This window comes from Entamoeba histolytica, genomic scaffold (genome assembly GCF_000208925.1).
Source record: "Entamoeba histolytica HM-1:IMSS scf_1104750519291 genomic scaffold, whole genome shotgun sequence".
In the NCBI taxonomy this organism is placed as follows: Eukaryota; Evosea; order Mastigamoebida; family Endamoebidae; genus Entamoeba; species Entamoeba histolytica.
Window position 1 is genome coordinate 1 of NW_001915034.1, and position 25,902 is coordinate 25,902.

General features: G+C 24.6%; 13 protein-coding genes across 13 annotated transcripts; 7 read left to right on the forward strand and 6 right to left on the reverse strand.

Moving 5' to 3' along the window:
• Positions 1 to 140: 140 nt before the first annotated feature.
• On the reverse strand, positions 141 to 1,472 carry EHI_199570 (RhoGAP domain containing protein; the record flags this gene model as incomplete). The annotated part of the gene is made up of 1 exon (XM_649643.2): positions 141 to 1,472. The coding sequence occupies one exon, from the start codon at positions 1,470 to 1,472 to the stop codon at positions 141 to 143; it is 1,332 nt and encodes a 443-aa protein (XP_654735.2).
• Positions 1,473 to 2,062: 590 nt separating this feature from the next.
• Positions 2,063 to 2,809, forward strand: EHI_199580 (uncharacterized protein; the record flags this gene model as incomplete). The annotated part of the gene is made up of 1 exon (XM_649644.2): positions 2,063 to 2,809. The coding sequence occupies one exon, from the start codon at positions 2,063 to 2,065 to the stop codon at positions 2,771 to 2,773; it is 711 nt and encodes a 236-aa protein (XP_654736.1). The 3' UTR covers positions 2,774 to 2,809.
• A 1,047-nt stretch (positions 2,810 to 3,856) lies between these two features.
• On the reverse strand, positions 3,857 to 5,842 carry EHI_199590 (70 kDa heat shock protein, putative; the record flags this gene model as incomplete). Its single annotated transcript, XM_649645.1, has 1 exon — positions 3,857 to 5,842. The coding sequence occupies one exon, from the start codon at positions 5,840 to 5,842 to the stop codon at positions 3,857 to 3,859; it is 1,986 nt and encodes a 661-aa protein (XP_654737.1).
• A 262-nt stretch (positions 5,843 to 6,104) lies between these two features.
• Positions 6,105 to 7,031, forward strand: EHI_199600 (SKIP/SNW domain protein; the record flags this gene model as incomplete). The annotated part of the gene is made up of 1 exon (XM_649646.1): positions 6,105 to 7,031. The coding sequence occupies one exon, from the start codon at positions 6,105 to 6,107 to the stop codon at positions 7,029 to 7,031; it is 927 nt and encodes a 308-aa protein (XP_654738.1).
• Positions 7,032 to 8,581: 1,550 nt separating this feature from the next.
• On the reverse strand, positions 8,582 to 10,336 carry EHI_199610 (ubiquitin carboxyl-terminal hydrolase family protein; the record flags this gene model as incomplete). Its single annotated transcript, XM_649647.1, has 1 exon — positions 8,582 to 10,336. The coding sequence occupies one exon, from the start codon at positions 10,334 to 10,336 to the stop codon at positions 8,582 to 8,584; it is 1,755 nt and encodes a 584-aa protein (XP_654739.1).
• A 211-nt stretch (positions 10,337 to 10,547) lies between these two features.
• Positions 10,548 to 12,452, reverse strand: EHI_199620 (uncharacterized protein; the record flags this gene model as incomplete). Its single annotated transcript, XM_649648.1, has 1 exon — positions 10,548 to 12,452. The coding sequence occupies one exon, from the start codon at positions 12,450 to 12,452 to the stop codon at positions 10,548 to 10,550; it is 1,905 nt and encodes a 634-aa protein (XP_654740.1).
• A 189-nt stretch (positions 12,453 to 12,641) lies between these two features.
• EHI_199630 (uncharacterized protein) lies at positions 12,642 to 14,546 on the forward strand (the record flags this gene model as incomplete). The annotated part of the gene is made up of 1 exon (XM_649649.1): positions 12,642 to 14,546. One exon carries the CDS (start codon positions 12,642 to 12,644, stop codon positions 14,544 to 14,546), a length of 1,905 nt encoding a protein of 634 aa, XP_654741.1.
• A 139-nt stretch (positions 14,547 to 14,685) lies between these two features.
• Positions 14,686 to 16,445, reverse strand: EHI_199640 (uncharacterized protein; the record flags this gene model as incomplete). The annotated part of the gene is made up of 4 exons (XM_649650.2): positions 14,686 to 14,852; positions 14,932 to 15,853; positions 15,982 to 16,234; positions 16,303 to 16,445. The coding sequence occupies 4 exons, from the start codon at positions 16,443 to 16,445 to the stop codon at positions 14,686 to 14,688; spliced, it is 1,485 nt and encodes a 494-aa protein (XP_654742.2).
• Positions 16,446 to 16,669: 224 nt separating this feature from the next.
• Positions 16,670 to 17,068, reverse strand: EHI_199650 (uncharacterized protein; the record flags this gene model as incomplete). Its single annotated transcript, XM_649651.1, has 1 exon — positions 16,670 to 17,068. One exon carries the CDS (start codon positions 17,066 to 17,068, stop codon positions 16,670 to 16,672), a length of 399 nt encoding a protein of 132 aa, XP_654743.1.
• A 1,562-nt stretch (positions 17,069 to 18,630) lies between these two features.
• Positions 18,631 to 19,229, forward strand: EHI_199660 (uncharacterized protein; the record flags this gene model as incomplete). Its single annotated transcript, XM_649652.2, has 1 exon — positions 18,631 to 19,229. The coding sequence occupies one exon, from the start codon at positions 18,631 to 18,633 to the stop codon at positions 19,210 to 19,212; it is 582 nt and encodes a 193-aa protein (XP_654744.1). The 3' UTR covers positions 19,213 to 19,229.
• A 71-nt stretch (positions 19,230 to 19,300) lies between these two features.
• EHI_199670 (uncharacterized protein) lies at positions 19,301 to 19,699 on the forward strand (the record flags this gene model as incomplete). Its single annotated transcript, XM_649653.1, has 1 exon — positions 19,301 to 19,699. One exon carries the CDS (start codon positions 19,301 to 19,303, stop codon positions 19,697 to 19,699), a length of 399 nt encoding a protein of 132 aa, XP_654745.1.
• Positions 19,700 to 19,833: 134 nt separating this feature from the next.
• Positions 19,834 to 23,562, forward strand: EHI_199680 (uncharacterized protein; the record flags this gene model as incomplete). The annotated part of the gene is made up of 1 exon (XM_649654.1): positions 19,834 to 23,562. One exon carries the CDS (start codon positions 19,834 to 19,836, stop codon positions 23,560 to 23,562), a length of 3,729 nt encoding a protein of 1,242 aa, XP_654746.1.
• Positions 23,563 to 24,669: 1,107 nt separating this feature from the next.
• Positions 24,670 to 25,551, forward strand: EHI_199690 (ARP2/3 complex 34 kda subunit, putative; the record flags this gene model as incomplete). Its single annotated transcript, XM_645477.2, has 1 exon — positions 24,670 to 25,551. One exon carries the CDS (start codon positions 24,670 to 24,672, stop codon positions 25,549 to 25,551), a length of 882 nt encoding a protein of 293 aa, XP_650569.1.
• Positions 25,552 to 25,902: the final 351 nt, after the last annotated feature.

Sequence of the window (25,902 nt, forward strand, 5' to 3'; positions counted from 1 at the left end):
CACAATGAAATTAATAACTTAGAAGCTACGTTGGATGAACTTCATTTTTGGCCTTCTTTCTATTTGCACGCTGTCTTATTCAATAAGACAGACCCTTCTTACTATCAATAACTTATTCTTTTTCTTTCTTCTTTTATTATTTATTTTGAATCTTTTGGTTTTTGTTGGAAGAGTTGAGAGTAATGTTGAATTGAATAGGTATATACAAAAGGATAGCCTCGAAGTGATGGAGCCAAACAAGTCACACAATTTTCGATATTCATTTTAGTAATTTCTTTATTCATTGCAATTGAATGAAGAAGACCAAGTAATTCATTAAGAAAGTTAAATGTCATAGGAGGAATATCTTTGTAAATTTCATAAAATTGGAGGAATAAGTCATCTTCTTGTAAAGTATCTTTTTGTTTCCATAATTCGTATAATCTGTCATCAATGGACTTTGGAATAACTTGTTCTGGTAATGATTTAATATATAATTTCAATGCTCCAGCAACAGAATGAATATCAAAGTTAGTAAGACATTCAAACGTAATAATTTTTGTGTCGAGTTTTTCTACTACCTTTTGAATATGTTCCTTACTTCCAGACACTCTAAAGATACCTTCGATAGTAATAGCATATTTTTTGAGATATTGAATTAATAAACTAATATTTGGTGGTAATGTGATTATGTTATTTTCTGTGCTTAGTACTTCTAATGAAACACCTACTACTTTTATTATTTTTGTTGTTTTACTTTTACCACTTAGTCGATTGATAAACCCTTTTGAAAGAAATCCTTTAGACCGTGGAGATAATCCATTGTTTGGTGTTGATACAGGTTTTTGAATTAATGCCGTTAATGAACCTTGTGACTTCACTAAATCATTACTTGAACGATTTCTATCTCCACCAACTATAGTAATATGAGGTGGATTAAACATTATTAAAGAAGCATCATCTTTTCGAATGATAGTTCGTGGGACTGTAACATACCATGGCTGTAAATTTGTTAAATCATCAATCCACTTAACACACACATCCCGATCTTTAAAATCAATAGTAATGTTATCAAAACTGATGGTTGTTTCATTAATGAGAATAAGACGAGGTTTAGTTAAATAAATGACATGATCAATTTCTTTTGTTTCTTCTTTTCCAATAAAGAGAAAATTTTTTATTAGTTGAATACTTCGTGATTTTTTATTTGATGTGTCATATGACAATAAAACACTAACTCCATCAGTTATGCTAGGATCAGCTGAAAAGATACTAATATATAATCTGATGAGTTTTTTTTGAGAATAATCACTAAATTTTATTTGAAAAGTAGATAACAATCCAGATAACCAAACAAAGTTATCACCAATCATTCGATACTTTTCCATGTACTTCAATAATTCTTCCTGTAATTCAGGTGATGAAAATTTCTTTCTTGGACTTTTCAAAGAACGAGGTGTTGATGGAGTAGATTTACCATATAATTTGTTCATTCTTATTAAATTGAATTTAGACTTAACAAAGTGGTTTGCATTTTTTAGGTAAAACAAACAAAACACTGAATTCTCAACTTCATCCAAATATCCAAAAACTGAAAGTGTTGAGAGGTTTTGTTTATCTGCTTTTAGTCCAACAAATTGTTGGTTATTTCTACACACGTGAATTATACTGTTTTGATTGACCACAAAAAAAGATGAATAAATCAAACTCTTGGTTATCGTCTCTATGAGTAAGTCTCAATTCCATTACTTTTGGTCTTGTTCGACGTGGGGTTGCTAATGTAGGATTCATCACTAAAAAACAACTACTATCAATTTTTAAAAACTTTAAAAAGATTTTTTAAGGAGCTTCGACTTCTTTAAGAGTAACTTTTTATTTTTCACTTATTTCTCAACTTCTTTTTACATTTTGTTTTTCTCCATGTGAAGATCTAATAAAAATTCCTCTTTTGTTTTAAAAGATCAGTATTAATGTTATTTATTTCATAATTTTTAAAACGTTATATATAACAAAAGAAAAAATCAATAGAAAAAAAGAAAAAAAAAACTGTAAAAAACTAAAAAAGTTTTATATTTTTAAAACAATGAGAAGCATTTTAATTATATTATTTGTTGCAGTTGCAATGAGTTCAAACGTCACTGTTACTAATACAACAAAAATAGTTCCATCTAAAGTTAGTACAGGAGAGAAATGTGTAGGAGATGTTCCAGAAAGTGAGATACAACGAATTCAAAAGAGAATAACAGCATTAGAAGCACGAGTAGAACAATTCCAAAAAGTAGAAGTTGAGGTAGAAACTATGTTTAAGTCTGTTCAAGAAGAAGAAAAGAAGAAATTAAATGAAACAGATAAAAACACACTTTATAGTGTTAAAATCAACTTATATCAAAAAAGAGTTAAAATAGTCAAAATGATAGTTAAATTGTTAAAAATGATTAAAAAGACAGCAGAAATTTTACCTAAAAGTATGAGTAAACAAATTATTAATAAACTTGCAATAAAAGAAAGAATTAATCGATGTGAAAAAGAAATTAATATATTAAAGTTACAAGCACAAAAAGATAAGAAAATGCTCGTTTTTGAAACAAAGAAAGTTACTCGTATGACTAGAAAAATGAGAAAAAATCCAAAGGAAATTGAGAAGATTGTAACAGAATTAGTTATCAAAGAACTTAACAATGAAAAGAAAAGACAATCACTTAAAAAAAATGCTAAAAAAATTGCTAAAAAAACATCTTCTACTCAAGAAAAACAAATGAAAAAAATTGCTAAAAAAATACTTTTAAAAATATGAAGTAATTAAATCTAATTGAATCAACTTTTTTTATTTATTTTTGTCAATACTAAATTATTACTATAATAAACAGAGTATTACTACAATATATTTAGTTTGATGCAATTACTCTTAATATAATAAATAATGAATGTTTTATAATGATATACATTATAAGATATAAGGTATAATTTGAAAAAAAAACTATAATTATTCTAGTAATTAAATAGTATTGTATTATATTTAGTTAATTTGTTATTTGCTATTTTGAATGATAATATATTATTTCATTTCAATATTTCTTATCTTTATTTATCATATTATTCAACATTCATTTTTATATTACTCATATATTATTCAATCATTTGATTTAGTAGTATTTATTCAATTAAAAATCAAATCAGAATGAACAATATGAATTTAATTAATAAAATACAATTTCACCACTCATCATTTCAAATCGTAAGTCATTCTTGAATATGAGATTATGAAATAGACAAAATACATTTGAATAACAATAAATGATGATGTATAATTTAATTGATACAATTAACAATTCATATTATCCTTCTCATTTCAATAAATAATGAACAAGTATAAATAATGAGAATTAGTAACTAATCACATGAAAAACATTATAAAAACAATATATTCATTTGTTACTAATAAATCAATTAACTAATTAATATTATAAACACTCTGTACTATGACTATCATATTGTACAATGTATAAATCAGAAAAAAAATGTATGAAAGTAATTGTTAATTTAGAATATACAACAAAAATAAACAATGAAAATAAATGAAGTAATATCATCTCATAATTTCATCAGTTAACACTACCAGAACAACAAAACAAAGTAATTAACAAACATGAAATAGAATAAATAAAAGTTGAAATGATAAATAACTACTTTTTAATATACAACTTCAAATAAACATAAATAAAGAATAAGAAAAAGTAGAAAAAGAAGATAATTAACTCATTATTTCAAGTTATATATTATATTTATTATATTAACATTAATAAGATTTTTACAACTTCTGTATAATAAAAAATAAAAATAAAAAATATTAAATATTTGAAAATTTCAATCTACGTTTTTAAAGTTCATCTTTTTCATATTCTTCATAATTTCCATATTGTTGGTTATTGTCATAACCTGGAGCTTGTTGTTGAGCTCCTCCACCATATTTAGCGAGAATTGGTTGTGCGATTTGTTCTAATTGTTTATATTTATCATCACATTCTTCTTTTGTAGGAGTTGCGTTATTTTCAAGGAATGAAGTAACGTCTTGAACAGCGTCAAGTAATACTTTCTTGTCACCTTCTTCTATTTTTCCTCCAAGTTTTTCATTATCATTTACAGTATTCTTAATTTGATAAGCATAATTTTCTAATTGATTTTTAGCTTCAACTTGTTCTTTAAGTTTCTTATCATCTTCTGCTCTTTCTTCTGCTTCTTTAATCATTCTTTCAATTTCTTCTTCAGTTAATCTACCTTTCTCAGATGTGATTGTGATTTTCTCACTTTTTCCTGATTTCTTATCTTCGGCAGATACGGTTAAAATACCATTGACATCAACTTCAAATGTAACTTCAATTTGTGGAACTCCACGTGGTGCTGGTTGAATTCCATCTAAATCGAATTTTCCAAGGAAATGATTATCTTTAGTCATTGTACGTTCACCTTCAAAAACTTGAATAGTAACAGATGGTTGATTGTCTTGATATGTAGAGAATGTTTGTGATTTTGAAATTGGAATATGAGTATTTCTTTTAATTAATGAAGTCATTACACCTCCAACAGTTTCAATACCAAGTGTTAATGGAGTAGTATCTAATAAAACAATATCTTCAGTTCCTTTAATATTACTTAAAACACCTCCTTGAACTGCAGCTCCATAAGCAACAGCTTCATCTGGATTAATTCCACGAGATGGTTCTTTTCCATTAAAGAATTCTTTAAGTAATTGTTGAACTTTAGGAATACGAGTAGAACCACCAACCAATACAACTTCATGAATACTACCTTTTGACATTCCAGAATCTTCAAGTACTTTTTTGACTGGAGCAATTGTTGATTTAAATAATTCAAGATTTAATTCTTCGAATTTAGCTCTAGTTAATGTAAATGAGAAATCTATTCCATCAGCTAAATTTTCAATTTCAATTCTATCTTGTTGTTGTACAGATAATGCTCTCTTTGCTCTTTCAGCTTCTCTTCTTAATCTTGTAATAGCACGTTTATCGTTTCTAAGATCTTTTCCATATTTTCTCTTAAAAACGTCAACAAGATATTCTGTTACCTTTTGATCGAAATCACTTCCTCCAAGATGGGTATTTCCTGATGTAGAAATAACATCAAAAACGTTGTCTTCAATATTTAATAATGATACATCAAATGTTCCTCCTCCAAGATCAAATACAAGAATATTCTTTTCTCCTCCTACTTTATTTAATCCATAAGCCATAGCAGCTGCTGTTGGTTCATTTAATATTCTTAATACATTTAATCCTGCAATTTTACCTGCATCTTTAGTTGCTTGTCTTTGGGCATCATTGAAATATGCTGGAACAGTAATTACAGCATGTTTAACTTCTTTTCCAAGATATGTAGAAGCAGTATCTGCCATTTTCTTAATAACCATAGCACTAATTTCTTCTGGTGAATATTCTTTTCTTTCTCCTTTATATTTAACTTCAATAAATGGTTTATTGTTCTTATTAATAATTTTGTATGGGAATAATTTCAAATCTCTTTGAACTTCTTTGTCATCAAATGTTCTTCCAATAAGTCTTTTGATTTCAAAGATTGTATTTTCTGGATTTTGTGCAATTTGATTCTTTGCTGCTTCACCAACTAAAATTTCTGTGTCTGTAAATGCAACTACTGATGGTGTAATTCTATTACCTTGGTCGTTGACAATAATTTCTACTCCTTTACCTTCTCCATTGTAAATACCAACAGCAGAGAAAGTAGTACCAAGATCGATACCTATAACTGGTCCATCGACTTTGTCTTCTTGTTTAGTGTCTTCTGAAAAGACAGTAATACAGAATAATAATGTGAATAAGAAAGTTAACATTCTGTTTCAATCAGTTCTTTCGTTTAGTTTATATATTTCTTTCCACGTGGTGATTTCTGGGACTAAAAATATAAAATGTTACTTATATCCACTTTGTTTACCAGGTTTTTTTTGTTAGAAGAGAAAAATGAATACGTGGTGTTTCAGAAGATACAATCTGAAAGAGGTTCTGTTACAACAAAAAATGTTATTTGAAAGAGGATAATGTGATTCATCTTAAAAACACTGAATAAAAAAATAAAAAAATAAAAAATGAGATTAAATGGAAGAAAAACTTGTGAGAACACATGATACTCATATCTCAAAGGAAATTGCAAATAAAATTCAACAAACAGGAACATTATCACTAATCAAGAAACCTGAGATTCTTCCAACAAAAGAATATATAAAATATACTCCTATTCAAAGAGGAAAAAATCCTCCTGAACAAAGAATAATTGAAATTGTTGATGAAAAAGTCGATCCTTTAGACGTTCCTAAGTTTAGGTACAAGAAAGTTGCACCAAGACAAGTTAGTGAACCAGTCCCTATCCTTCATGACCCACCTAAAAAATTAACAAAACAACAAATGGATGAGTTTAATATTCCTCCATGTATTTCAAATTGGAAAAATAACCGAGGATATACCATTTCTTTGGATAAGCGTGTAGCTGTTGATAGAAGAAATCTCCAAAAAGATGAAATTAATGAACGTCATGCTGAATTTGCTGAAGCCCTTTATCTTGCTGAAAAAGCAGCACAAGAAGAAAATGAAAAGAAAAATGAAATGAAGAAGAGAATTGAAATGGCAAAGAAAGAAAGAAATGAAGAAGAAATGAGACAACTTGCTTTGGCTATGAGAAAATTAAGAGATGAAGAAGAAGATGACCAATTTGATGAAGAAAAAGAAAAAAGGGAGAGAGCTCGAGATGAAAGAAGAAGAGAAAGAGAAGAGTTTTATAGAAAGGCTGGGCTTAAAGGACTTGAAAAAGAAATGGAAAGAGAAAAAAGAAGAGATGTCACAGAGTCAATTGCTTTGGGTAAAAAAATTGATTCTAAAGATTTAATGTTTGATCAAAGATTATTTAACCAAGGAGATGGGTTAAATTCTGGTTTTGGAGAAGAAGATGAATATAACGTGTATGATGAAGTTCTTTTTAAAGCAGCTCCAAACCAACAATATAAGCCAAAAGAATTAACAGATGAATAACAAAAATTATTATTTGATTGTTTTGTGTTTTTTCATTTATTAAATTTCTGAATTTTAAAATTAAATGAAAGAATTATCCTAAATTAGTTTTAAAATAGACAAAAATAAGAATGTAAATTTAATATTTTTAATGATATAATGAAATGATCAATTTGTTTGTATTTTGTATTAAAGTTACTTCTATTTGATAAGAATTATATCAGTATTTAAATTTAATATTACTTTTATTTTTTCTTTCTTCTTAGTTCATATCTCTCTTTACTTCTTCCTTCAATTCTTCTTCCTGATATTTTTTCCTTTTTGTTTCAGTTATTTTCTATTCGAGTATTATTTTTATTAATGCCTTTTGTTAAGTGTTTGAATGTAATCATATTTTGTATTAATTCAATCAAATAAATAATTGAATAGTATTGTTGGACACATTACCTGCGCTCTTATAGTTTATTTAACATTTATAATTTCTTTATATAATAACTGAAAATTTTGTAAATAAACATTTCATTTATGTTCCAAATCATTAATTTATTTATGTTTGCTCTGGCTTACTTTTGTTAATCTTTTATAATTTGTTATTTTCTTTATTTTTATAACCAAATAATAAATTAGATTCATTACAAGAATATGAACTTCTCAAAATAAATAATAGATAATCACCATATACCAAAAAAAATAATATACAACAGTAATAATTGAAAATATATTTTTTACCTTTATTCATAGTAATAAAATAATATTATCATAACTATCATTATATTAAATGTACTTATTTTCAAGCTAGCTACTATTAAATAAATAGAATTTATAAATGTCACCATTTGAAAAAAAAATAAATAATATCAAAAATTAGAATAAGACTGTTAAAACGATGAAAATCATTGAAGAAAAATTGGGTATATAAAAAAGAAAAAAAGATAAACAATTAAAACAATATAGTTTAAGTTTATTCATTTAAATAGTAAAATGTATAATTAGTATTACTATGCTATAATTTATATTATTGAATAGATAATAAAATAAATAATAAGTAATTAACATTGATATAAAAATGTAATTGTTGTTTATTTTGTTTTAAGATGTTATGAAATTATTATGAAAAGATATGACATTAATAAATAACATAAATATATGAGAAATGAATTATAAAATATGAAATAATATGATATTTCTCTTATTATTATAATTGGATTAACATTAAAATATACTATCATCTGTTAATTATTATAATTGATGAATTTACAAATAACTTCAGATGATATATAATAATTAATAACCATTTGAATAAATAAAATACAACCAATACATATAATGTCATCTTATAATCTTGATATTTAAAATAATATATAATAATAAACATTAAGAAAATAAAAATAAAATACATCTAAAGTAATAAACTAGTTTATTTAAAATAATCATAATACTCTAATTATTATACTCTATCATTTATCTTTTAATGTAAATCAAATTAATTGCTACTAAATTATTTTTAATTAAAAAACAATAAATAAATAAAATTTGTAATATATAACCAAGTCATTAAAATACTTATATTATTATTCTTCATTTCTTTCTCTTTCTTTTTGGTGTCTTTTTTTATCTGACTGATATTGGAAAGGATTAAATTTTTTATCTTCTACTTTAAATGCATTCTTCATATTTCTTCTAAGTTTTCTTTCTTTTGGTTTATCTAAATTAATATCATATTGGTCTAATTTACTGATATGAGTTTCTTTTTCTTTATCAATAGCACCAACCTTATTTCTTAAAACATTCTTTCTTATTTCTTCAGTCTCATCATCCCACCCTTCCACACGTTCACTATAATTTAAACCAAATGGGATTTTTCTTAAATCAAATGTTTCAATACCTTTTCTTTCTTTGATTGGTTTTCCAGTAATGTCTAATTTCTTTTGTTGCTTTTCATCTTTTTTACGGATAGTGATCATTGGAATTGGATCATTTTCTACTTGTTTCTCTTTAAACTTTTGTTCCATTTCTTCTGAAGTAATTTTTCCACCACTTAGATCATTATTTTGAGGTTCTTCAGGTTTTCTTTTGATTGGTTGATATTTTTGATTTATGAGTTGATGAATTGATTTAATTCTTGAAGACTTGAATATGTTATTGATAAAAACAGTTTCTTCTTTTATTTCAGTTGGTTTATCATTTTGTTCATTTTCTTTCATAACAATAGTATTCAATTTTTCTAAGTTATTATTTTCAATTGCTCCTCTTTTTATTTCTTTTGTTGTACTAACTTTCTCTTCTGATTTAGAATAGAATAGCATGTAAGCCTCTTCTTGTAAGACTACTTTAATTGAAACAGGTTTAACTTCTTCATCATCAAATCTAAACCAACCACCACTTGGTGTTTTACAATAAGAAATATAATGACCACTAAATTTTGTTTTTCCAAGATGAACCACAATTGCATAAAGATCATATAATCCATCCATTCCATATTTTGAAATATTAAGTTGTAAAGGAAAAGCTACTTTTCCATTAATTTTCTTTTCATCCCAAGTAAATCTTTTTAGTTGAATTGGTAATATCCAAGGTAATCTTTTAAAGAAATAATATTTACTAACATTTGATTTTGTATTACACTTTTCACAATGATAATGAGAAATCATTTCTTTTTTAAAGAATTGATCAAATCCACTTTCAAGTGTTTTTTGTTTTGTTATTTCAATAGGTAATACAGAAAAATGTTCATCATGATCATTAAATCTTGTACAATTATAACATGTAATTCGTGAGACTAATTCAACATGAAATATACTACTAATAGCTGATATTTTATTTTTTCCTTTTCCAATTATTGCTTCATGAAGATGATCAAGTAATAATAAATAAAATTCTGTAGCATCTTCTTGTTGATATCTTTGTAATGATGAAGATAATTTTTTCAAATTTTTTTCAAATACTATTGGTTTTAATGGTTGATTATTTTTTTCAAACGCTTCTTTCATTATTCGTTCTAATTCTTTAAAAAATATATCATCTACTTTAATCTTTTGTTGTGTCATATAATTATAAAATGGTGCTGTATGAGTTAATACTTGTAATACACTAATCATATAACAATTACTATGTGCATTAAAATATCCTCTCCCTGCATTCCTACCATTTTTTAATTTCCATTTCATTAATTCTTCAGCATCATCATAATCAACATCTATCCTATTATCAATACTAATTGTTTTCTTTGCTGTTGGATTTATTGTTTCTGTTTTAATAAATTTCAGTTTTTTTGGAAGAAATTCATTAATTTGACGTTGAATTTGTTGTTCAACATCTAAAGACATTTCCTGTGTGATTTAATGAATTTTAAAAACCCTAAAACTAAACTTTTCTTCATTTAAATAATCAAAAAATAATTTATTCATTTAAAAGATATATTCTTATTATTTCTTTAACTTTATGAAAGTAAATCATTCAATAAAAATATATTATTTCACTTATCTATTATCATCAATATGATTTTTTTTTAAATAAAAAATCAATCAATTAGATGTTTTAATGCTCTTCTTCTTCCATTTTTTCTTTCATTTCTTCAGTTAATTGTTTTTGACAATCCAAATCAGTTGGCATTTTTAATAATTCTCTGAATAACATAGTGGCATAAGCAGAAGGTTCTAATTGGAACTTAATCCAAAGTCCAATTCTATCACCACTTTGGTAATCGCTTCTAAGATATCCTCTTTCATCAAGAAGGTCTTGACCAACATTTCCATAATGAACAATCTGATACTCAACTCCTTTTGGTTGAATGACAATTTTTCTCTGATCTCCAGTTATTGCAACGTTATAAATTCTAGTTGGGAAAGTATCGAGTGTAAACCCATCTTTAGAAAGTACTTCATCAAAGAAATTTTTTATTTCATTTTTTGGCATTGTAACTCTATGTGCAGGAAGTGGGATAATAACCTGATGCAAACAAATTGAAGGTAATAATTCCTCAGTAACAAAATCAATTGTTCCTTGTTTTGTTTCATACAAATCACCTACTAATACTACATTACCATATTTTTCAAATCTCTTAGAAACAACTTGATTCCACACATAACTTTGGTATGCATGAAGATACAATGATTTAGTTTTATAAACAACTGCATTATCAATTGCAGTTTTAAACATTCCATTACTTATACTGACTCCAAGTTTAACTTGTTTATATAATGCTTGCATAAGAGCTTTTTCAATATTTCTTTTAATTGGAATGACTTCATATGCTAACTTATATTGTTGTTCTTTATAATATTTTTTTCCTTGTGCAACACTAAAAGTATCATTTCCTTCTTTCATCATTAAATCAGCAGCTTCTTGATATTCTTCTTTTAACAATGCTTTTCCAATTAAATGTGTTGTACCACAACTACCAAATCGTTGTAGTCCAAAATAGTTAATATATCCAAACTCTTTAATACTTTCACAATTTTTAAGAATTTCATCAACATTATCAACTTCTCTAATAATAACTCTAAATTCATTTCCAAGTAAATCTCCTAATTTAATCATATGATCTACATGTTCAAATGGACTTAAAGTAATTCCATTACATATACTTTTTTTTAAATTCTCTTCAATTAATTCTTGTTTAACTCCAGGAATAGTAATATACTGGCATGTAACTCCTCTTTTATCTTTCATTCCAGCAAAACAAATAGCATTTTTACCTAAATTCAATGCTTTTGAAATACGAAGAATAGCATCACTTGTATCAATATTAGATTTCCTTAAAACACATTTTAAAATAGAATTTTTTTCTCTTCCTCCACGCATTTTTTTTGCACCTTTTTTTAATACAAGAACTCCATTATCACATGTTGAATCATAATTTGGAAGTTCTTTAACAATCATATGAAACTCTGTTCTTTCTTTTTTATTTAATGGTTTTTTAATTTCAATTAAATTTACTTTCTCATCAAAAATTTTGGGAGCTATTTCATCTACTTCTGCTCCAATAACCAATCTCATTTTATTAATCCATTCTTCTTTATTAAACATTTCTTCTGTTTTTTCTTCTGTAATTTTTGTAACACCTCTCACATTTTCTCTATCAATAATATCTGCTACAGAATTATCTAATCCAATTTCACGTACTTGAAAATCACTCACAAGATGTTTTGTTAATCCATTAATACTTTTTCCTTTTCTAACAAAAGATGTTATACCCATATCTACCTCTTTTGGTTTTTCAATAACATTAACTATTTCTTCTTTTTCATGTCTTTTACTTTGTTCTTTTCTTTTTTCTTTCATTTCTTTTTCTTCTTCTCTTTTTACATCATTTTTCTTTTCATTATTTTTTGAGTAATCTATTATTCTAACAGCAGAATGGTCAGTTGGCTGTGTAGAAATACTTTGAACCATAGAAATTTTCTTGATTTTTTGAATTGGCTTCTGATCTCCTCTTTTCATAATAAAACATTAGATCTAACAACCCTATTTTGTTTTCTATTAAATTTCTTTTTTGAGTTTTTAAAATACACTTTCTTCTATTTTTTATTGTTGTCTCTTTATCTTAATTTAATGCATTAGAAAATTACAAATGAAGAGACACATCATATTTAAGAAAGTGTCTTATAAAAAAATAAAAACACGAAAGCGATGAAGCGAAGAAATGAAGAAAAAAATCAACGGGTTATGAAACTTGAAAATGAATTTAATGCTTCCTTTGAGGAAGTTACAAAAGATAGTGAAGAAACACGATTTGATCAACGTGCTTTAAAAATGTTAGATATTTTTCACGAAATTAAAAAACATGTTATTACAAAAGTAATAGATCATTGTATTGATTTAGGAAGAGATACATTATGTGAAAAATGGATTGGTATTGGTGCTAAGATAATTGGAAATGATAAAGACTTTATATGTAAATCTCTTACGTATTTAGAAGAAAGAGGAAAATTTACAAAAATAGGCAAATTATTTGATGATTGTGCAGAAAAATGTGATGATGAAACTATTTGTATTAAAGCAATTCAATGGTATGAAAAAATTCATGCATTTGATAAAGCACGAAAATTATTGGAAGTTAAAATAAAAGGAAAAAATGTGAATTTAGTATGGAAAATTATATTTGAAGGATTAATGTTTGAAGCTCGTGTTGGTTCTTTGAATGTAGCCCTTAATGGTATGAATGTTTTGGTTAATAAAAAGTTAACGGGAACAGCTATCGCACCAATGTTATATGAACATGCGTTGATGTACCATAAATTATTGAACGAAAACAAATGTTATGAGTTATGTGAAAAAGGATTGTCTTCTTTTCCAAAATATATTCATTTATTAATATTATTAATACGAACTAGGAGTAGGATTACCAACTTAAGAATTAATAAAATTATTAAAAAGAATAGTTTAATTTGTTCTTCAGTTAATTCTCCTAGAAGTCCATTAACCAATGTTAGTTTTGAAAATGAAGAACAATCAGGTAATTCTCTAGAAATAATCAATAGTTATAAAAGGAAAAAAGAAATTGAAGAAGAGGTATTAGAAAATACTATAGTAGATGCGATTCATGAAGTGGTATTAGAATTTAAAGGTGATTTACAAAAAATTGTAAATAAACACATTGGGAGTTTGAGTGCTGATGTTCAGTGGAAAGTTTATCTTGAAGTTGCACTAACAGCATGTGATTATGGATGGGATGATATGGCAATAGAACAATTTGAAATTTGTTTAAAATCTTCTCCACTTAATACAATATGGAAAAGTTATGTTTTAATGGCACGTCATTTTATGAATAAAGATATAAATAAATCATTGAAATATTTAAAAGAAGCACAACAACTTGTTGGAGAAAAACAAGTTGGAATTGTACTAATGGAAAAAGCACATATTGAAGAGGTTATTAAAGATGAAAATAACGCAGTTAAAAAAGCATATGAAATTATAGAAGTAATTGATGATTGGAAATATTCTATTGAAGCTATTATGATTCTTGTTCGTTGTAATAAGGTTAAACAAGGATATGATATATGTAAATCTGTTGTTGGACAATTTCCATCAACAGGAAGAGTATGGGGACTATTTGTTATGTTATCTCAAATTGAAGGAATTCAAAAACAAGAAAAATCTCTTGAACTTGCATTGAGAAATGCACCTAAATCTGGAGAGGTATGGTGTGAAGGTGCAAGAATGGCAATGAAACAAGGTAATTTTTATTTGTCATTATTATTTCTCAAATATGCCCAATTATTTACTCCTCAATATGGGGATATTTATATAGAATTTCTTAAATTAGTAATTCTTACTAAACAATGGTCAATGTTAAAGAATATAATTTTGTCATGTGTTCACTCTGAACCAAATTATGGATTGTTATGGACATTCTATAAAGAAGAAGAGACATCCCCAATCAAAATATTAAAAAATGCATTTAAAAATCTCAGAAAATCATACCAACAAAATATTTTTATTAATCCATTAGATATTTACAAGAGATGTAAAAAATACCCCCAAAAAACAAGAGTTAGAATGATTCTTGGGTCTGAGCTTTTTAAAGCTTGAATTTATAAAATTGTATTTAATTGTAATATTAGTATTTATAAATTGTTTATTGGTTTTTATGTTGTTGATTTATAAAAAAGAAAAACAGAAATATTTGAAGTATTACATAATTATCATATCAGAATAGATGTAATCATCTTCAAAAATCATCATCATCTCCTCTTTTTTGTGAGTTTAATAAGAAATTAGTATATGTATTACTATCAAAATAATTATCTGGGATATGTTTTTGTTCAAAGTATGTACTTTTTTCTTCATTCCTTGGAATGATGACTTCAGTCACATAATTTAAGAACAAATCATTATCTATAAAATTAATATTATTTTGTTAGTTAATAAATTCAAACTAAAACTTTGTTCTAACATTCATAGAATAAAAACAAACTAATAGATGCTGAAAACTTAGAAGAGGTTAACTCTCTATTATTATAAATATCGAACATCAAAGTCGAATTAATAAGATAATAGTCTGGATAATAATGATATTGATGATGAAATTCAATTGCTCTTTTGTCAAATTCAACACTTTTTTCTAAAAATTTATTATCTCTTAATAATTGATATTTAATTTCTGTTACTGGTCTTTGAACAATGGTATTAATAATATCATAAACAATTTGTCTGAAAATAGTACATTGATGCCTTTCATCATAGAAAATATCCAATAAAGATTGGATAAATCCGAATTCATCAACTAATTTATAAATTACAGAATAATTAGATAATAATAATGAAAGAACAATAAAACTAAGTTTAATTTTTGTTTGTCCAACCTGACCATTATTACTTTCTGTTGAAGTTGTTAATAATCGTTTGATACTATCAAAATGTTTAACAAGATTTTTATATATAGCAGGTAATCCTCCAATAGGTATTGTACATAATTCACTTCTTGAAGTATTTGAGGCTAACATATCGCTAATAATTAATAACCCATTTTCTTGAACTGTTTTAATTGTGGTAGAAAATACACAATAAATAAATTGTTCTAAATTTTTATCAATATTAAAGAAATCTACAAAAATATTAGCTGCTGCACCAATTTGATGACTATGACGCCAAATAACAATTTCATCAATAATTCTTGCTGCACTTTCAACTTTATCAATAGAAATATTTTCTTCTAGGAATGAGTTTAATAACATAGTAATAAATCCATGTTCACAAAACCATTGAATACTTCTACTATTCATATGAAAAACATCTAACTTTAACAAAGCTATAATATAATCACAGACACTATAACTTTCCATATATGAAATTAACCCTTCTAAAAATCCATCAACTGCTTGAACTAATACAAACTCCTATTTAATTAATATTTTTCTTTCTTACCAAAAAAAATACCTTTAAATGGTTCAATAATAATAATAGTGAAACAAAATTGATTTTGAGTACTTAATGTTGTTATAAGAAAAGTGACATAGAAACAAACTTTTGATTGAATAGGAATTAATAACGATGAAAGAACTTTGCATAACAAATCTAATGTCATTCCTGAAAGTCTTTTATTTTTAATTGTTAATTGTTTTAACATATATAACCCAGTTTGATCATCAAGAAATACTGCATCAACAACACATCCAATCCCTGAAGAAAGTACAGCACCTGATAATATTTGATGTTTTACTTGTCCATAACCACAAACAAAACTAACCATTTTATGTATATTTGCTTGAGAACAAATACTAAAACCAATAAGTGTTTTTGGTGTTCTGAAAAAAAAAACAAAAATAAGAAAGAGAAAGTGACAAACTATTGTTGAAGGTCATTATTTGTTCTGAGTTCAGTTAAAAGATCAGGTTGGTCAAGAACTTCTTCTAGAGCAGCATTCATACGAACAAGTTGTGTAAAAGGTGATTCACCCAATGGTTTCCAATTAGGCATCAACATACTCATGATCTTGATAATTGATTATAAGTAAATTTTTTTCTTTTTTTTCTCACTTTCTATTTTTCCATCTTTAACTGTTCTTTCAAAATAAAAAAATCTTGTAATCAAAATATCTTCTTTTAAACGTAAATAAATTTTATTAAGAAAAAAAAAATAAATTGTAGTTATAAAAAAAAAATTTAATTAAAAACAATATTATGTTAATGGTAACTTGGTTCATCCACAAAAATTTATCTTGTTGAATGTGGTGGTATATATGATGAATTCATTGAAACAATATTCTTAAGTATTTTATTTCTTTCTTCAGATTGTTTTCTAATATTTTCCACTGTTTCTATTAGTTGAGACGCTAAAAGGTCATTAGTTTCATCGGTTTCATCAGAAAACTCATCATCTTCAAAATCAAATACTTCTTCATTAAAATCTGATTCTTCTTCTTCCATTGGTATATCACCAAATTCAAGGGTTTGTCCTTGTTGTGTATTTAATGGTTCAGGTGAAAGAGTTTTCAATCGACTGAATAATGTATTTGGTGCAGAAAAGAAATTTTGTGTAACTCGAGGACAATTCATAGTAAGATTCTCAGAAATAAAGAATTGAGGGTGATATGTAAATGATGTGGTGTTCATTTCAGTGGTGATTAGTTTAGATGAAAGTTTTACTACCTTTTTGACTCTTCACCTCATTCAGGTAGAACTTCTTTCTAAGTCATTACATGAATATCGAACTTCCACATCATATTGACTTTTCATTTCACGCATTATCATATTTTTTGATTCTTCATCTTTTTATTGATATTTCCTGGTTTTTACGAGACTAAAGCTTAATTTTTCTGAAAGACCTTTTTTGAAGAATAAAGGAATTTTAGAGGTCTGTTGAATTATTCTCGGAAAAGTCATTTTGTTATTTTATTATAGTTTCTTTATATTATAGTTTTGTAATAGTATAACTCTCAAAAATAACAACAGAATAATTTAGATAAATAAAGAATTTTATTAGGTAGTCTTCTTTTCAAGTTTCGGGAACAAAAAGAATGAAGAACAAAATGGAATTTAAAAAGAATAATCTCTATTTTTAAAAATATTTCAACAGTATTTTTTTGTCGTTTTACTAAAAAAAGAAAAAAGAATTAAAATTTGTTAAAAAAAACACAAAGTTCAATATTATTGTTGTATTAAAGAAACAACTTTATTTGAATAACATAAATTATTAAAGTCATTGAGTTATAAAAATTGTTATAAGAGAAAATACCAAATAAATACCAAATATATAACAAATAATAAATAAATGAAATGTATTTGTAGTTAAAATAGTTGTTAATTTGTATAATTTTTTTGTATTAATCTCTAACATTTTAAAATACATAAAAATTCGTTTAAACAGAGGAAAAAAATATTTTATTTACAAAGAAGTGATATTTACACCAATTTCAATGAGAAATATAAACAATACAAATGAGTTGAATTAAAGAAAAAAAAAACTAATGACTTTTATTTAAAATAATTGGAATTATACAAGAATTGATAAAAAAAAGAATTATATTATTAAAAAACGAATGATTGTGTTTTTTCCTTACCAAAAAAAAAAAAACATAAAATAACATTTAAGAATTGTTTAGTTCATTTTTACACGAAATAAAATGATAAATTAAGACATAATAATTAAAAAGAATTAATTGAAAACCATCAAAAAAAAAAAAAAAGAAATAAAAAGAAAATACAATCATTCGTCTTAAAATAGCGTTTTCATTTAAGAGTTTGTTTAGTTCAAATAATTTGTTTTGAAAGAGTAAAAATATTATTTCCTATATACTAAAAGTATTGAAAAATAAAATGAGGAAAGAATAAAAAGAAATACAAATCAAAAAGAAAAACAGAAATAGGTATTTAGAAAGAAAAGAGCTATAATTATATTCAATTAACAAAAATAGTAGAAGGAAAAGAATTATAAAAGAAAGACTAACTGAAGTAATATTAAAAATGTGCTATTAAAAACGATTTAATACTACAAAGATAATATTGAGAAACAGAAACGTCAATGAAACAAAGTTTCACATTAAAGAAGTAAAAATTCTAAACTATTCTATAGAACAAAAGAGTAGTTTTAAAAATACGTGGAACTTCGTGGAGAAAAAAAGAATCAATTTATTTAAAGAGATAATAAACTAGAAATAATCACTAATATTTAATTAATGTCTTGTCCATTTGGTGATAAATGCCCAATTAAACCATTCTTTACTAAAGTATTAGAACAAGCTAAAGATGCTATTCAAGGACCATTTGTTGTTCCAAGTAATGCAGATGAAATTAAATCTACTTATGAAAAAAATATTAAAAAATATAATGAACTTTATTTATTCCTTAATGGTTCATTAGTTTTCATTGGATCACTTTTAGCACATCCTCTTGCTGGAATTTTAGTTCTTGGTGTTTATGTTGCTCTTGTATTTACTTGGGATAAATATATTAGTAAATATGTTGATAAATATTTCAAAGACTTTAAGATTCCTTATAGCACTATTCCAATCCTTCTTTTCCCATTATTCTTCTTCTTTGCTTTACTTGGTGAATGTACAATTGCATTCATTTGCTTCAATTTCCTTGCTGTTCTTGTAGTTGTTGCTCATTCTTTCACTCAAAGATTCGGACAAACTGTTGAAAAGAAAAGTCCTAAAGAAACACCAGTAGTTTCATCAAAGAAAGAAGAGAAGAAAGAAAAGAAATCAAAATCATCATCTTCCTCTTCATCATCATCATCTGATGAAAAACATTAATTTCAACATTTTGATTTATATTTTTATTATTTTCTTTTGAAGAATAAAAAAAAAAGATAAAGAAAAAGGTGTATTTATTTTTATTTTCATGAGTGTAATATGGGAAGAACCTATTTATCGTTTTGTTGTTGGTCCTCATAAAGGAAATGGTGGTGCAATTTGTGGAAATGATGGTGGTGTTTGGGGAAGATCAGAAACATTAGACATATCTTTTGAAGAAGCAAGAGCATGTTCTAGAATTTTTTATCATCCAACTACTGCACTTCCATTTTCATTAAGTGGTGTTTCATTTGAAGTTAAATCAATAAGTGAAGATGAAACAGTCAATTGGATAACAGCAAAATCACCAAAATATAAATGTGGATGTACATTAGTTGAAACAGGAACAGGATATGTTATTGGTTATTATGATAGTCCTATTACTGAAGAAGAAAATTTAAAAGCAACACTTCAATTAGCACGACATGTAACAGAAAGAGGATATTAAAATTAATTTACATTAATTTATATAATACAATTTTTTTCTTTGTTTATTTGTTTATTCGTTTATTTTTTTTTTCTTTCTTTTAATAAAAAAGAAATAAATATTCATTAAGAACTTTAAATATTCATTTCATATACATGAACTCAAGAAAATTACCATATTGTCCTGCACCTTCAAGTGTTAATAATCTTAACAATCCATATTCACCATATTCTACTTCATATCCTCCAAATAAAAATCAAACAATTTCATCTTCTATACCTTCAACTTTATCAAATGAAATAAATACAATAAATATTCACTCTGAATCACGTGGTAGTTTTAGTACTCCACAATCAATTTCAATGCAAAAGTTATTTACAAAAACTCCATATTATAATACTATTACTAATACAAATAGTTCATTAAAAAAGAATTTAACTTCACAACAACCAAGAAGTCCAATAAAAATAAGAGATGATAGAGAAGAACATGATAGACAAAGAGAAGAAATTTATAAACAATTACCAACTGAACAAAAAATTTTATCAGAAAAAAAACAAAATCAACGATGTGAAATATGTCAACAATTTGGAAAAATGACACATGTTTTTCATTCAATTATACCAAATCCAGAAGATTTTTGGAGAATATTAATTGATAATGGAAATAATATTGCAGAACATGAATTAACAGTACAATTTATATTACGAACAAATATTAGTATAAGTTCATTTGTTATTTCAGATGATAAAACAAAAAAAATAGAAATTAAAAATGAAAAAGAAAGAACGATATTAAAAAAAATATGTGATCCATATGCTATTAACATTAATGAATTAAAAAATAATATCGCTACTATTGAAAAAACTATATTTGTTAAAAAAATTATTCAAATAAATATTAAAACTATTAGAGAAATATTAGAAGAATCAATGAAAATAAATAATATTAATAAACAAAGACATTCAGTTGTTATTATTGATGATGATGATTTAATTGAAGAAACAGAAAAAATAAAACAAATAGAAACAAAAGAAATAGTAATGTTTATATTAGAATTATTTAATGAATTATCTATTGATTCATTTAATTCATTTTTAATTAATATGGAAGAAATTGAAGATAGAATTTGTAAAAAATATCATGTTAATTCATTTCATCAAATTAATAAAGAAGAATTTACTACATTTTGTGGAAAAAATATAATATTTCCATTTAATCAAAATTATAAAAAAAAAGTAATTCCAATTAAACTTCTTACAAGAGAAGTTCCAATAAAAGAAGAACCGTTAAGTATTGTTATTAATGAAATTAATAAATCACCTTATTTAATAAATTTATATGATAATTTATTATTACATTCTATTGATTTAGAAATGATTATTTCAACTTATAATTTTAATTCAAATATTTTTATTGAAATTAATAAAAATAATTTAATTAAATTACCAAATTGTAATTCTATTAATGTTGAAACTATTACAAATAAAAATATTAAGAATATTAATATTATTACTGGTATTTTTATTTCTCATTTATTTGATGAAAATGGTCCTAAAGAAGGTGCTTCTAAATATTTTCCAATTTTAATGAAAAGTTTTGATTTAAATGGTATTTCAATTAAAACAAAAATTAGTAGAGCATTATTTGTTGCATCTCTTTTAAATGAATTACCAATAGAATTTATTGGATTATATTTATTAGTTAAAACAATTCTTAATATATTTAATTTAACTTTAAATGAAATTATATCATTATCATTAAATAATATTTGTTTCTTAAAACTACCTATTTTAAATGAAATAAAACGATGTTTTCCAAATGAATTATTAACTATGAATACAATGAATATTGAAACATTTCCATATCAAATTAATAATTCAATTGAATATAATACTAATAGATTTGAATTTCCACTTCCAATTGAAATTATTATTGATTGTTATACAAATAATACTAATGAAGAAGTTAAAATTATTGATTTTCAAAATACTCTTTTATTAAATAAACTTCAAAATGAAGTTAAAAATAATAATATTGATTATCTCATGGCTTTCTTAATGTATTTAAATCAAAATCAAAAGGAAATTATTCATACTTTTCATACATTACAAGTTACTTCTTCTTCTATTGTTCAAACTAAAAATTATTCTTCTTTTTATACTTCTCTTAAAAATTTAAAATGGATTTATTCTTCTTTAAATTCATTTGAAACACCATTTTCAATTATTAATTCAAAACCAATTAATTTTTTAAATATTCCATGTACACCATTTTTAATTTCAGAACCATTAAATTCTTATATTGCAACTAAACCATTTCCATTACCTGAAAATATATTAAGTTGTTTATATCAAAGTATTAAAGGATATGACCAAAGTTATTTTGATTTTTTATCTGTAATTTCACAATTAGATATTAATTTATTTAATGAATATATTAAAAAGTCTATTATTTATTCTAAAATTACTAATAATATTACTCAAACTTATATTAATAAAGATCAAGTATGGTTTAAACCAAATGAAGTGTTTATTAAAGATAAATCTGGATTTTATCCTATTCTCTCTGTTAATAATAAATTTTATGATTTATTTAAATCTATTGGTGTGAAATATAAACCTTCTATTACTGATTATATTGATGCTTTAATTCAATTAAATCAATTACAAAATCAAATTTCATTTAATAAAAAATTAATAACAATTAAAAATGTTTTAAAAGAATTAATTAAACAAAGCGATAAGATTAATGTTACTTTAGCAATGATTGAAAAAATTAAATCATTAGATACTTTTATTAATCAAAATGAAAAATTAGTGTCTTCATTAACTGGATTATATTATGATGATTTATTATTTATTAAAGATTATTTCCCTTCTTCTGTTAAAGACCATTTATTAGACTTAAATCTTCCTTATAAATTAATTAAAAACAAAATATTTTTATTATTAAATATTAAAAATGCTCAAAGTGTAATTAAAATTAATTTTGATACTTCAATTTCTTCTTCAAATACTCTTACTTCTATCTTAAGAAAAGTTTTAAATAAGGTTCTTCCTTTAGTTAAATCAAGTCAACTCATTGAAAATTATAAATTGTATTTATCTTCTCTTGTTGTTTATTCTCATGGTACTTTAAATCCTACTTTTACATTTATTCCTACAAATTCAAGTATTACTCCAAAAGTAACTGCTGTAAGAGATGGAATTAATTTACATGTCTTAGATAGAACTTCTATTTGTTCTTATGAAGCTCTTACTATTTTATCTCATTTGTTTTTCCTTCAAAAAGATGAATCTTTCATTACTTTAATGCTGAAAGAACTTAGTCGTGCTTATCCTATTCAAATTGAATCTTCTTCTTTATCTGAAACTGGTCATATTAAAACTAATACTATTAATTGGAATGTTATTAAAGATGGAATTAAACAATCTAATTCAATTCTTAATGATGAAGAAATTGAAATTAAAGTTGAACCTTTTCAATTCATTCCAAATATTGAAAAAAGAATTCAAACAGGTGTTGCTGGTGAACAATTCATTTATCAATATTTAAAAAGAAAATTTGGAAATAAAGTTAGTTGGATTAATGAAAAAACTCCTTCTGTTGAATCTATTGAAAAAGGTTTACCTTATGACATTTTACTATTTAATGACTTAAATACTGTAGAAACTTATATAGAAGTTAAAACAACTCAATACAATGATAAAGATTTCTTTGAATTATCTTATCGTGAATGGTCTTTTGCTCAAGAACAACGTTCGCATTTTCATATTTATAGATTATCTGGATTTGGAACTGATACTTTAAAAATTAAAATTATTGTAGATCCTTATGGTAAGTGGTTAAAAGGAGAAGTTCATCTTAAATTTTACTTCTAAAGTTTTAATTATTATTTCTTATTATAGTAAAATTATTATTTTTTTTTATATCTTTCATTTTATTTTCTTTTTACCTTTTCTTATCATCATTAATTTCTTTTCCTTCATTTTGTCTGTTTGAGATTATTTCATTCATTCTCTTGTAAATCTTATTCATGAATTATTTTTATACCTCAATATTCTCCTCCATTTTCTCTACATTATTCTATTATATCTTTCATATTATTATTATTATTCATTATATCTTTTACAAGTATTTCATATTGAAGTATAATGTCTTGTTTTATTTTTATTATTGTCTATTTTATCATTCATGTAGTCCACCATTATTTCTTTTAATTTATTGAATAGATTTTAATAGTAATTCATTACTCTATTTCTTCTTATTTCTCGTATCTTTTACTTATTTCTTCATCAACTCTTCTTCATCTTTTAATTTATTTTATATATTCTTCTTTCTTCTACAATCTCTTTAACATAATTCATTATTATTCATTGATAATTATTATTTATACTGTTGACTATTGGATTAGATTTGCTAGAAAATGACTTAGTTAATAATATTCTTATTCTTCCAAACAACAATACAACAAATACATTATACTTCATTTCTCATAAGAACATTACTCTTCTTCAACATATTTTTCATTTTTATTTACTTCCTACATAGTTTTTTATCAAATGAATTTTTGTCTTTGTTTGATTTATTACTTTGTTTAATCAAATTAAATTATTTGAAGATAGTAATACAAAATTAATAACTATGGTTTAAAAAAAATATATCATTCAAGTAAATTTCTTTGTTAATATGAATATCACCATAATATTAAACCTCTATTTCTTGCTATACCCATTGTCCAAATATCTTTGTTATCTCAAAAAATGATAAGTGATTAAAACATATCATTTTCTTTTTTCAAAAAAAAAAAAATTTTTTTTTTCATTTTTCCTGACTTTTTATTGTAAATATTAACCAAATAATCAAATAAAATTAAATTTATAATTTCACCGTTCAATTCTTCTTTTTAATTTTTTTTCAAAAGAAACAATCTTAAAAAAATAAAACAACTCAAAAACGTTCTTGAACTAATTAATCAGAGAACAATAATGGCACCAAACTTGCTTCTTGAATCATATAATCGTATTGTATATGCTAGAGTTCTTGAGAAATTAACTACTGAAGGTGGAATTAAAAAGGGATTAAAAGAAAAATTAGCTGATTTTAATCAATCAATCTGGTATATCGAAAGGACAAAAGAAAAGATGACTATTTCTGTATCAACTCCATGCTGGAAACAATTAAAAGAAAATAGATCATTGGAATTCTTACAAAAAGTGTATGGATCTGACCTTGTTGAAGCAGACAGTAACTCTGAATATAATCTTATTTTAACTATCCCTGAAAAACATGATAAACCAGAAGAATTTGCAATGAACGCTGCTAAATTATTAACTAATATGTTAATTGGACCAGCTGTTGTTCTTGCTGATGAAGTTAAGAATAATAAAGCTGATGAAAAACTAGTTCAAATTGATTATAGACCAGGAGAATCTTATTGGCTTAAACCAAATGGTGATCGTTTAACTGTAATATTTTCAATTAAATTTGATGATAAAGATGATGCTGTGTTTGGTCGTGTCTTTATTAATGAATTCTCTAAAAGTGCAGCAGGTTGTCCATCATGTGATGTTGTTACAAGAAAGAATGCACCACCACCTTCAGAACTTAAAACTGTTGAAGGACTTGCTGAGGACAACTGTTATATTTCATTCTTATTAGAAAAGAGACATTTGAATAATCCACAAAAGACTCTCGAAGTTTTAATGTCATGCAGAAATTATATCAATTTCCATATTAAATGTAGCAAAGCTTTCTTACACATTAGAATGAGAAATAAAGTTTCTCACTTACAACTTGTTTTGAATAGAGCTAAACCAGAAAGAGAAGTTGAAAAGAAAACTGCTTCAGGAAGAACTTTCAAAAAGTAAAAACAAGTTTTGAATTTAACTTTTTCATCATTCTTTTTTGTTTTTAATACAAATTTTTTCTAAAAAAAAAATAAAAAATAATTGATTCATATTAATTTATATAATATTAATAAAAACTTGTTTCATTCAAATAAAAAAATCACTCAGACTTTAATTGGTTACTAATAACCTTCTTATTAATGTTGTATTTATGTTGTTAAATATACCGAGATATTTATCATTTTATTTACTATTTAATACGTTCAATTTAAATAAAACCAAATAAGTGAATGAAATAAAATAGTGTTTATCTTTATTATTTTAATTCAGTAACTCAAAGAATAAGTTGAAAGAATAAAAATAATAATAAAA